This window comes from Danio aesculapii, chromosome 23 (assembly GCF_903798145.1).
Source record: "Danio aesculapii chromosome 23, fDanAes4.1, whole genome shotgun sequence".
Lineage (NCBI taxonomy): Eukaryota > Metazoa > Chordata > Actinopteri > Cypriniformes > Danionidae > Danio > Danio aesculapii.
In genome coordinates this window covers 21,748,170-21,760,300 of record NC_079457.1, presented here as the reverse complement: position 1 = coordinate 21,760,300, position 12,131 = coordinate 21,748,170, and the positions used below count along the sequence as shown (strand labels likewise).

General features: G+C 34.2%; 1 protein-coding gene across 1 annotated transcript; it reads right to left on the bottom strand.

Moving 5' to 3' along the window:
* Positions 1-442: 442 nt before the first annotated feature.
* On the bottom strand, positions 443-11,254 carry si:dkey-205h13.2 (uncharacterized). Its single transcript, XM_056449289.1, has 16 exons — positions 11,168-11,254; positions 11,035-11,070; positions 10,428-10,458; positions 10,315-10,341; positions 10,019-10,190; positions 9,771-9,874; positions 7,426-7,597; positions 6,881-6,984; positions 6,250-6,424; positions 5,562-5,665; positions 4,656-4,821; positions 4,037-4,128; positions 2,713-2,887; positions 2,517-2,620; positions 2,147-2,318; positions 443-695 (listed from the first exon to the last, which is right to left on the bottom strand). The coding sequence occupies exons 2-16, from the start codon at positions 11,044-11,046 to the stop codon at positions 530-532; spliced, it is 1,776 nt and encodes a 591-aa protein (XP_056305264.1). The 5' UTR covers positions 11,047-11,070; positions 11,168-11,254; the 3' UTR covers positions 443-529.
* Positions 11,255-12,131: the final 877 nt, after the last annotated feature.

Genomic DNA, 12,131 nt, shown 5'->3' with positions numbered 1-12,131 from the left:
ATAGTTTATCATTAAAAGCTGGTTATATTCACTGACTGTGTTTAAACCCCTTAACAGTTCTTCTATGTTTAAACTTCAGAAACCCTTGTTATTAATGACATCAGTGGCTATTTAATGAACTGCAACTTGCAACTTCACACTATGGGCACTGCACACACCCCACCATCACCACCCCCACCAACCACACACACATTTTTGAGAAGTAAAATGATGCTTGAAATAGCTTTGAAGATTATTTAAAGTGTTAAGATCATTATCTAAAGTGTGCGATATATATATATATATATATACTATACTATATATATATATATATATATATATACAGTAGTGCTACTAAAAAGATACTAAAAATAACTTTATAGATGCTAAATAGAAGTGTAAATGTCACACAAAGTGTCATCAAACAGCTGGCATTCCACAGTACAGCATGCAACACATTATGAGCAGAGACTTTGAAGGATAATGCAAGAAAACATTTATTGTTAATGTTTTTTCCCCATTTAATCTGAACTTAAATTGAAAGTGCAGTTTATCCTACATTTAGGAAATCAGTTAGGTTTGTAAACTCAAATGGGGGACTTTCGATTGTGGGACCTACAATCTTGCAAAAACATTTGTAGCGAACCTTGTAGTCTTGACAGGTCCATCCATTTTGAAAATCATTCACACACTCAAAGCCCAGAAGTGGATCAAATCTGCAGAATAAGAGAGAGTGATTGTTAATCCTCACACATACATATATAAATAGAAATTAGGGCTGTCCAAAATTAACACGTTAATAACACATTAAAGCAAATTTATTTTAACAGCACTCATTTTATTAACGTGCGATTAACACTCTCATTTTACGTTTCACCTGTGTCCTTGCCTGTAGATGAAAAAAATGCAGCCAATAAAGAATGCAGCACCAATTAGAAATGGAGAATGAAAAGTAAACAAAACGCTAAGCTCATATACAGTACATAATAATGTCTGATGGTTCTGTCAACAAGAAATAAGTTAGTATGGTGAGAAATTGGCAAAATACAGTATACACTACCTGACAAAAGTCTAGTCTTGATCCCAGTTGTAAGAGCAACAAATAATAACTTGACTTCTAGTTGATCATTTGAAAAAGTGGCAAAAGATAGCTTTTTCTGATTAAGCATCTGTTGAACTGCATCCCAATCATCACAAATACTGCAGAAGACCTATTGCAACCCACATGGAGCCACGATTCTCATAGAAATCAGTAAAGTTTGGTGAAGGAAAAATCATGGTTTGGGGTTACATTCAGTATGGAGGTGTGCTAGAGATCTACAGAGTGGATGGCAACATCAACAGCAAGACATTTGTGCTGGCCATTACATTACAAACCACAGGAGAGGGCAAATTCAAAGTGCTCCAGGATTGGCCAGCCCAGTCAACAGACATGAACATTATTGAGAATGTCTAGGGTAAGATGAAGGAGGAGGCAATGAAGATGAATCCAAAGAATCTTGATGAAGTCTGGGAGTCCTGCAAGAAGGCTTTCTTTGCCATTCCACATGACTTTATTAATAAGTTATTTGAGTCATTGCAGAGATGTATGGATGCAGTCCTCTAAGCTCATGGGAGTCAAACACAGTATTAATTCTTTTTCCACTGAACCAAGACTTTATATTCTATACTGTACATTATTTCTGTTAAGTGACAAGACTTTTGTCTCAGCAAAATCAGACCTTACTGTCCTAATAGATAATAATAATCAAGGCATGATCATATTAATTTTGGTAAGATAAGTGTAATCTAGAGGCCTTTGCCTTTCATTTAAGCCACTTCTGATACCAAATGATCAACTAGAAGTCAAGTTATTATTTTCAGTTCCTAAAACTTAAATAGGCGACAAGACTTTTGTCAGGTAGAAAAGAAAAGAAATGTGTTTGGTATTCAGTTTTCAGGCCAAAAATTTGAATTTCATTGCATCCCTATATTATGTTTCCGTTTTTATTGTGTGCACTTAAATCAATAATGTTGTTTTATTATCAATATTATACTAATTTAAGGACACATTTAGAACAATTAAGTTGCGATTAATCACAAATTGCCTCATGGCAAATATGCAATGAATTGGGATTAAATATTTGAATCGTTTAACAGCCCTAATAGAAATATTCTTAAATCTTACGTTTGAAAATGGTTTCCAGTTGGCAGTACAGGAGTCCCGGTAATAGTTGAAACCTCAATGGCAATGGGCTGAGCGCAGACCTGTTGTGGGAATGCTGTTGGGGTTAATGACAGCGGCTCATAGTCTCCCATTCCACCAGGATTATCTCGATCAAACCACGGTGTCATACATTCTGTAAGAGAATGACACAAAATGTTATAAAGCCAATGTGTTGGTTAAAGCAGTTTTTCATATGAACTATTTTACCTCTTTGAGTCGTGCTCCTAGAAACTTTATATCTCCAGTGCATTAATCCAAGGCATGACTAGTTAGTTATTTGATTTTTCTTAATTCAATCTATTATTGTGATCATGACATTATGTGAACTCACTTGAACACCATTCTTCAGGACAGGTGAAGCGCACCTTATAATCAGCACATATGGCTCCTCCTTGGTTTGCATTTAAACAGGAAAACCCATTTGTAGGGTCATATCTTCAGAAAAATATGCAAAATGTTTAGGACATAATATATGCCAAAAAACAACACACACACACAAATGTTCTAATATCCTTTGAAAGACTCACACTTGAAAAACGTTTCCCGTTTGAGATGCTGACTGGCCTGACACTGTCTGAGCCTCTATTCTGAGTGGATTTGGACAAATGTATCCAGAGTATGCACTGAGAAGGTTAGTCAGGAGCTCAGAATCTCCTCCCTTTGTGGTAGGGTCGTCAGAATCAAACCACCTGGTTACACACTCTGATGAATGCAGTACAGAGGGAAACATTAAAACAAACAAACAAAAGCACCCACTATCTTGAAGTTGAGTAAATGAAAAGCAATAGTTTAACTCATCTCAAAGTGAAAATACTGTCGTCATTTACTCACCTTTTTGTCATTACAAACGATCAAGAAATTTGTTAGGGAATTTATGTTTTGCTTGCTAAAACCTAACAATAAAGTTCCATTAGTAAGTTAATACTTACTAACATGAACAAGCAATATTCATTCATCTTTGTTAATATTTGTTGAAGCATATAAAGCCAATTCTTGTTAACTCACAGTGCGTTAAAGTTTGTGTGAAATAAAAATGGACAATATTTATTTTGCTAGTGCATATTGTTTTTCTTTAGGTGAACAATTAAACTGTGCAAGTTTAATAGACTAAAATTTAAAAAAAAAGTTTGTTTTGGTAATCTTCAGTCTAAGTCTGACCATTTGCTTCTGCGTTTGGAGTTTGGCTTCAGCCACAATATTTATTACCAAACCCCTCTTACCGTTAGTTTGCTATGAGAGAATGATGCACAAAAGAAAGCCCCACTTCTACTCAATATTCTATTTCAATTGGAAGTACATCAATATACTGACATAAAATTCTCAGCAAGTTTAAGCTCATGCAAATTTTAACTATTGTTTTTACTTTCAATTTTAGTAATGCATTAGTAAATGTACAAGTATTGTTAGTTTGTGTTCAGTGTATTAATAGAACGGTGAGTGTTTGTCATTCCTTGTCTTTGCATGGTTGCTGTTTTTTCTCTGTTCGTTTTCCCTATATTCTTGATTATCTTACTGATTTAACACAGTTTGCTCATGGATTTGCATAGACACTTCCTTGGATCAACAAAATTTGTTCAACTTTGGAGCAAAACTGTAAATCTTTTTAACTACATTGGAGCACTTCTGTCCCTCCACTGAATGTCTATTCACTTAAATCTATGATGCTTCAAAACAGTTGTAAAGAGAAGAGACACGATTACTTTTTAGAATTTTAAAATTGAAAAATAAATTGTTCAGATTGAAATAATAAAACTTAATTTGTGTATCAAAAATAAGTTAATGTAATGGGTTTGGTGAGTAAATGATGACTGAGTTTTCATTTTGGATTAAACTGATATTTTAGATACCTACGTCCACTGCAAAAAGTCTTTGGACATGTGAAACGGACCCTGTAGTCCTGACAGGCCCCATTCACACACTTGAACCCCAGCAACGGGTCATAACTGCAAAAAAAAGTAGCACAAACAGACATTCTATTTATTAGCCATAAATTATCCATTATGCAGAACTGTTAATGAATATCCAGAATGTACTATGAATAAACATCTCATCACATTAAAAATAACAGCCTCTATTCCCAATGGTCTGTATTGAAAATTGAGTCCTGCTTTATATCTGTGCTATATAATGTGCTTACTGTTTTCATAATGTATTGCAGAACACTTCTGGTGCTCTTGAGGTGGAATAGTAGTGGAGTTAGGGACATGTTTGGTGGTATGGGTAAGGTTTGAGTGTGGGTTAAGGTATAAAGGATGGTCAACAGTGCAATTAAATATGTAAATTAATTACAATGTAATTACATGCATGTATTTAATTAATCACAAGCACAATGTCACAATAAGTACATTGTAATGAATGATTAATTTCAGTGAAAGTACATATCAGTTAAAGTCACTTAATATAAAATGGGACTAAAAATTGTTAGAATTATAAGAATGTTTAAATGAAAATACGATACTGTTCACCATACTCTGGAAAACTGGTAGGCAGTGCAGGGGTCCCGCTAAGGGTTGTGACCTCAATGGCGATGGGCTGAGCGCAGACCTGTAGCGGATATGCTATCTGGATTAATGGCAGCGTCTCATAGTCTCCCAGTCCACTGGCATCATCTCGATCAAACCAGGGTGTCCTACAACCTTAAAATGAGATGAATAACTCAGTACTTAAATTATTCATTCTCACGTTGCTTGAATCCTATGAGGGCTTATATACAGTAGATATCTAGATATTTACTTAGATGGAAAAAGCAGTTAAAAAATTTAAAAGACATTTGTTTATATAGATACTTAGATATTTCAGATGGAATTCAAGAGCTCTCTGACCCTCCATAGACAGCAATGCTTCAGAGACATTCAAAGTCCAGCAAAAAAATAAAACATTGTCAAAACATTCTACGTAACATCAGTGATTCAACTGTATTCTTATTACCCTCAAAGAAAAAACTATAAAAACAACTTTGTCTACCAATATCTTTCGTATTAGATCAGCGTGCATATTTACTCTGGACAATATAACACTTATTATTGACACTGTGCCACATAATAAATATCCTAACAACCTGAAATGGGAGAAAATATATTCAATAGCTAAACAAAGTCATATTTACAGTTTTTCGGGCACACAAAATTGTTCTTGGGGCTTTGTCTACACATAGTAACCTTACAAGTCACATGGAATGTTTTGACAAAGTTTTTTATTCCTTTTCTGAACTTTGAACATCTCGGAATTAATAACAGGATTTTTGGGTGAACTAACCCTTTTAGGCTTTTTACCTAGTATATAAATTAAATTAGAAGATATCTACTGTACATATTATATAAAACTAATCACATATTAGGTAGAAGATTGTCTTAATTCAATCTATTTTCTTACTCACTTGAACACCATTGCTCTGGACAGGTGAAGCGCACTTTATAATCAGCACACATCCCTGATGCCTGGTTTGCGTTTACACAGGAAAATCCAATTGTTGGATTATATCTTCAAAACACACAAAACACATTTAAACTGTTACAATCACCAGCGATCTAATCCTTACAGCTCGCTGGTAAACACACAGATCGCATAGAACTACAAATACGCCATTATATGGACTACAACTTCCAGTCATGCACCACACACTCACACCTGATCCTGATTCCGCTGATTGCACACACTCACAGCCAGAGGATCATTATGGACTGATTAGAAGAACTATATACACAGCACACACGCACACTTCATGGCTGAGTCTTGTTATACTGAGGTGTGAACATTATGATGTGTTTTCCCTGCCTTGTCTTGCCGCGTTTTTGACCCTCACCTTGTTTGTTTGTTTACGTTGCCTGCTTCCTGCCTGTATTTGCCTTGTTATCAACCATGACTCTGGATTGCCCGTATACATCTGTTTGCTCATTTGTTGTCTGTTGCTTGCCTGACCATTCTCTGCATAATAAACATTGCGTTTGGATCCACACCCCTGTTGTCAGTGTCCCACTTCACATTACATAAACCATGTAAACAGACAATAACTAAACACCATTTCTGAATCATGATGACTGACTCAAAATGTTTGATAAACTCACGATTGAAAGACGTTTCCTGTTTGAGATGCTGGTTGGCCAGAGATGGTCTGAGCCTCTATTCCAAGGGGATTTGGACAAATGTACCCAGCATTTGTACTTTGAAGGACACTCAAGAGCTCAGAATCACTCCCATTAGTGTTAGGGTTATCAGAATCAAACCACCTGGTAACACACTCTGATGAAAATAGTACAGAGAATTTATTAAGTAAAAAAAAATATCCATGAATTGTGTAAACAATTATCAATTGTGAGAAAATTATGATAGATAAGTAAAAAATATATATGTTCCTAAAATAAACAGGTAACACTTTATTTTAATGGTCCATTTAAGTATTAATACACTGTCTGCTTAATATCTGTTGATACTGCTTCTTCAACAAACATTTAACTGACTATAAGAAACTTTGCAAGTAGATGTCAACTTACACTTAACCTAACCCCAACCCCAACCTAACAGTCTACTTCTAATCTAATGAGAATTAGTTGGCACAATGAAACTTAAATTCCACATTAAAATAAAGTGTGACCAATAAACATTTACAAATATTTCAAAACACTTATCAATTATTTTTAAAATATACAAATATATATATACAATAAGTAATAAAGTATATGTGAAGAAGATACATACGTGGTTGGCAAAAAATCACTGGGCATGTAAAACGGACCTTGTAGTCCTGACACCCTCCATTCTGTTGTGCATTCACACAGGAAAATCCCAGTTTTGGATCATATCTGCAGAAACAGAATACATCTGTTCTTTATTTAACACAGTTTATCAATTATAGTGTTATTTTATGGGAAGCATCATGACTGCTCTTATAGTACGGCTGAACAAGCTTGTGTTCTTGAAACACATTCATAAGAAAATAACCAATTATAAATATACAGTATACAAGAATGAATGTTTTAGATAGTGCAGTCAGGCATATCAGTAGACCCTTAAACTCAAATGCTGTCGTGCCCTAGTAAAATACTTCACTGATAAATCATTATTATACTGTATGTCCGTGGAATTGCATCCTATGATCACAGAGAATTATCACTGTATTTCTCCTAATACTGTATCATTATTCTTTGCATAGTTGGAGCAGCTAGAACTAGAACTGTCATTCAGTGCATATAGGACAAAGTAATGGAAATGTATTTGACTTAATTTATGACAATTTTTCGTACTCTTGAAAATTGTTTCCAGTTGGCAATATGGGGGTGCCACTAATAGTTTCGACCTCAATGGCGATGGGCTGAGCGCAGACCTGAAGGGGGTATGTCGACAAGGTTAATGGCAGAGTCTCATAGTCTCCCAGTCCACTGGGGTTATCTCGATCAAACCAGGGTGTTCTACAACCTAAAAGGGTGGACCAGAGTAGAAAACATCAAGACATACAACGATGACTTTTATTGTACAACTCATTTATTCATTTAGACAACAATATTTTCATGTTTAGTTCAGTTTAAACAAACTCTGGTTTGATTGCTCTGTTAGTACAGTTCATTTGAAATAGTGTGAAGATGAACCCTGGTGCACTCCTAATAAGCAGACTGAGACTTCCAAGGATTTATAGTAGATATAGATAGTTAGTTCTGGTTCACCCTTAGGTTTCACAGTGGCATTTTATCCCTGAATCTAAACATACTAACCTAAACAAATGACTTTGATGGCATACATTTTGAGACATAATATGAGACTGAGGTTTTGAGACTAAATTAACAGAGCTTTGAAAAACAATAGCTGGGCTTCCATCACCCTATGTTAATGGGAGACCCTAGAATACTAAGTATCACATGAACAATGAGTGATGGAAATGCCAAATTTCAAATTAAAAATCCATTAAATCACAAAAAAGTAGAGGTGGTTTTGGATGTATGCGAAAAACGGGTAATGCAAATAATGGGAGATGGAAACACATTTGCCAAAATAAACTCAGATATAGCATACACCCACATCACTCCATTATGCTTGCCCTGTTCACTGTTGATTACAAATACTGCAGTCAGCCATTCTAACAACTTAATAGGACACACTTACTGTACAGTATTTCGCAATTGGGATTTTATTTTTATTTATTTTTTCTAACTTTGAAAAGCATACACCCACATCACTCCATTATGCTTGCCCTGTTCACTGTTGATTACAAATACTGCAGTCAGCCATTCTAACAACTTAATAGGACACACTTACTGTACAGTATTTCGCAATTGGGATTTTATTTTTATTTATTTTTTCTAACTTTGAAAAGATTAGCTTTATGTTAGGATGGAAACCCAGTTAATGGTTTGTGTACTGGGCTGATGCCACTCATGTATATGGTGGCATTTTCAGCTGAGAGAACATGCTATTTATAGTGCACATACACATATGCATTTTACAATTTCATCTTGTGACATCATGCTCTATTTTGGGCTAATTTAGACTCTTTTTGTCAATTTTAGATTCATGATAACATCAGATTTTATTTTCACAACAGGATTCAGACAGCAGTGTTTACAATTCATCAAATGTTCCAAACTAACAGAGCTACTGCACATCAATCAAACCAAACCTGGAAATTAACAAACTCTGAGGCAGCATGACTGAAATATGACCACAACACAGACTTGCACAGGTGAGTGGGCTTCACAAACCACCTGTAGAATCCCTCTTCTCTCTATATGCACCAGACACTCCACCTTACAAAGACTCAATAAGAAAAACAATGTTTACTTGTAAATTTTTTCAACCTCAAATACCCCTTTTGCACAATATCTTGCACAACTTTGCTTCTATTTTATGTAAAGTACTTGTATAGTCTGTCTTAGGTTATCTGTGTAGTTAACTCTTTATATAGCATATGTATAGTTAAAATACCGCTCCAGTTAGTTATGTATAGGTTTAAAATTTGCTCCCACGGCCAGTATTGTGTTTATATTTATGCATTCATCCATTTTCCTTCAGCTTAGTCTTTACTTCAGAGGTCACCACAGCTGAATGAACAGCCAACTATGGAGCACTATCCAGCACTGTGGATGCCCATCCAGTCGCAACCCAGCACTGGGAAACCCATACACACATGCCAATTTAGCTTACCCAATTTACTTATAGTGCAAAATAGTATAGTATAGAGTACTTGTATAGTCTGTATACAAGTCTGTGTATTGTATATAGTTATCTGCATAGTTAGATTACCATTCCAGGTAGTTATAGGTTTAAAACTGCTCTTACGAATAGTGTTGTGTTTATATTTATGATTATGTTTATTTTTGTAGCAGCACGGTCCTGCAAGACACAATATTTTGTTCCACTTTGTGTTCACACGTTAGCGGAAGGACAATAAAGCTCAACTTGACTTGACCAAAGACGTCTAAATAAATAAATAAAAACTAATCCACAACACAGCATTGTTTTAGGTGTTCTTTTTTGGATGTTCTAACTTTTTTATAGTAGAAGTAATGCATATGAACTAATGGAACCAAACTACAAGTATGGACATAAGCTAGATGATACAGGTCTGAAGTAAAAATTTGTTGTAAACGACACTTACTTGAACACCATGTTTCTGGACAGGTGAAGCGCACTTTATAATCAGCACAAACTCCTCCTGCTTGGTTGGCATTTACACAAGCAAACCCAGATGATGGATTGTTTCTTTAAAACACAAAATCATTTAAACACAAAGTTTAGGTATAAAATACAGGGTTCCACACAATTCATTCATGATGTCCCAGCACTAATCTTTTGTTTCTCAGATCAAAATATTACCAGAACATGTACTTTAAAAGATAAACTCACACTTGAAAGATGTTTCCTGTTTGAGATGCTAGTATGCCGGAGACTGTCCGAACTTCAATTCCAACTGGATTTGGACATATTTCTCCAGAGTATGTAATGAGAAGGTCAGACAAAAGCTCATAGTCTCCTTGTCCAGTTGGGTCATCATTGTCAAACCACTGAGTTATACAACCTGAAAAACAACAAATAGAAAAAGAAACTGCTTTGATACACAAAGAGTGAAATTAAAAGATACCAGATGAGAATCTTTTAAAATATAATAACAAAGTATGCAAAAGTAGAAAAATTCCACCTACTTTGAGTGGAGAGTGAGAAGAGTGTACCTATAAATAATGACAATATTTTTTGCATTGCTTTTTTTTTTTTTTGCTGTAAAATTTTATAAAACATCTACCATAATCAAACTTACTTGTAACAAGAACCACCCAGGTTGCAAATACCTGAGAAAGAATGAGATAGCATAACATAACATAACATAACATAACATAACATAACATAACATAACTTAACATAAACATACCATAACATAACCATAACATAACCATAACATAGCATAACATAACAAACATACCATAAAATAACCATAACATAACCATAACATAAACATAACATAGCATAACATAAACATAACAAACATAGCATAAACATACCATAATATAACCATAGCATAAACGTAACATAGCATAACATAACATAAACGTAACATAACATAAACGTAACATAACGTAACATAACATAAACCCAACATAACATAAAATAAACATAACAACATAACAAACATAACATAAACATACCATAACAAGACATAGCATAACATAACATAACTGCAACATAACATAAACATAATATAACATAACATAAAAATAACATAAACGTAACAACATAACATAAACATAACTATAACCATAAACATAACATAACTATAACATACAGTAACATAAACGTAATGTAACATAACATAAATATAAAAAATAAAATAAAAACATACTGTAATATAATATAATATAATATAATACCTTGGTGTTCATTCTTTTGGCTTTTCAACTGGGAGTCTAGCAAGTAAAACAAAAATATGATAATAAGCACAAAACAAAACTCTTGATAGTTTTAAATAATGACATATATAATATATAAACATTATAAACTCACCAGATACTACACCTTGATGACTGTTCTGTTATCTTTCACTATCCGTTACTATATTTGACCATCACTAAATACAGGACTGTCCGCACAACATCTGTTTTTATGGCTGAAATAGTGTCTCTTTTTAAGCAGACGGGCTCCTCCCAGACCTTTTGGAGCAGCATCTGTTATCAGCTTTGACCTGATTTCTCACCTCTTTGTATTCACCTCCGCCCATCTCACGTGAAATACAACTGTCAAGTATTCCCTGGGGGTCCTGAATAGGGATTATTTTTTGGTCTGGTCTGAGACTTGTTACTCTTTTGTTCTTCACGTAAACAAACAGAGAAGGTTACGTTATAATATGTGAAAGCTGACCATGCTAGATGCATTAGAGATGATACAGCAATTGTAAGCCTTTACAATATACTTTACACAAGAAACCAGGTCACACGCTTTTCTTTTAACTCTGCTGAAGAGATTGGTACGGAAGGAAAGTATATGTGTCAATTTCATAACATATTTACAGGTGCCATTGTGATATAAAATACTCTGATCACATTAGACTAGACAATGAATGACATTCAATACTGTGTGTAATATTAGTCTGTTATCCTCAAAATGTATCTTAAGTTTCAGCATAAAATTCCCAACAGAATATATTTTATATCATACTGAAAAAGTCAACTTTGAAATTTAAAAGAAAAGAAATTTAAAAGAAAAGAAATTTAAAAGAAAAGAAATTTAAAAGAAAATAACTGTCAAAAGTCTTACAAAACAACAGAATCCAGAACACAGTGGAATCACTACAACACAATGAATTTACAAGAAGTCATGGACATCTTTGCGAGGTTTATGGCCCTTATACATTTTTTATGGTACTGTATCTGCGAGCAATACAAGAAAAAAAAAGACAATTAAATTAAATTTTAAAACAGTTTATAACAAAAGGTTTCACACAATGATACAAAGGCGAAAATGTGCAAAT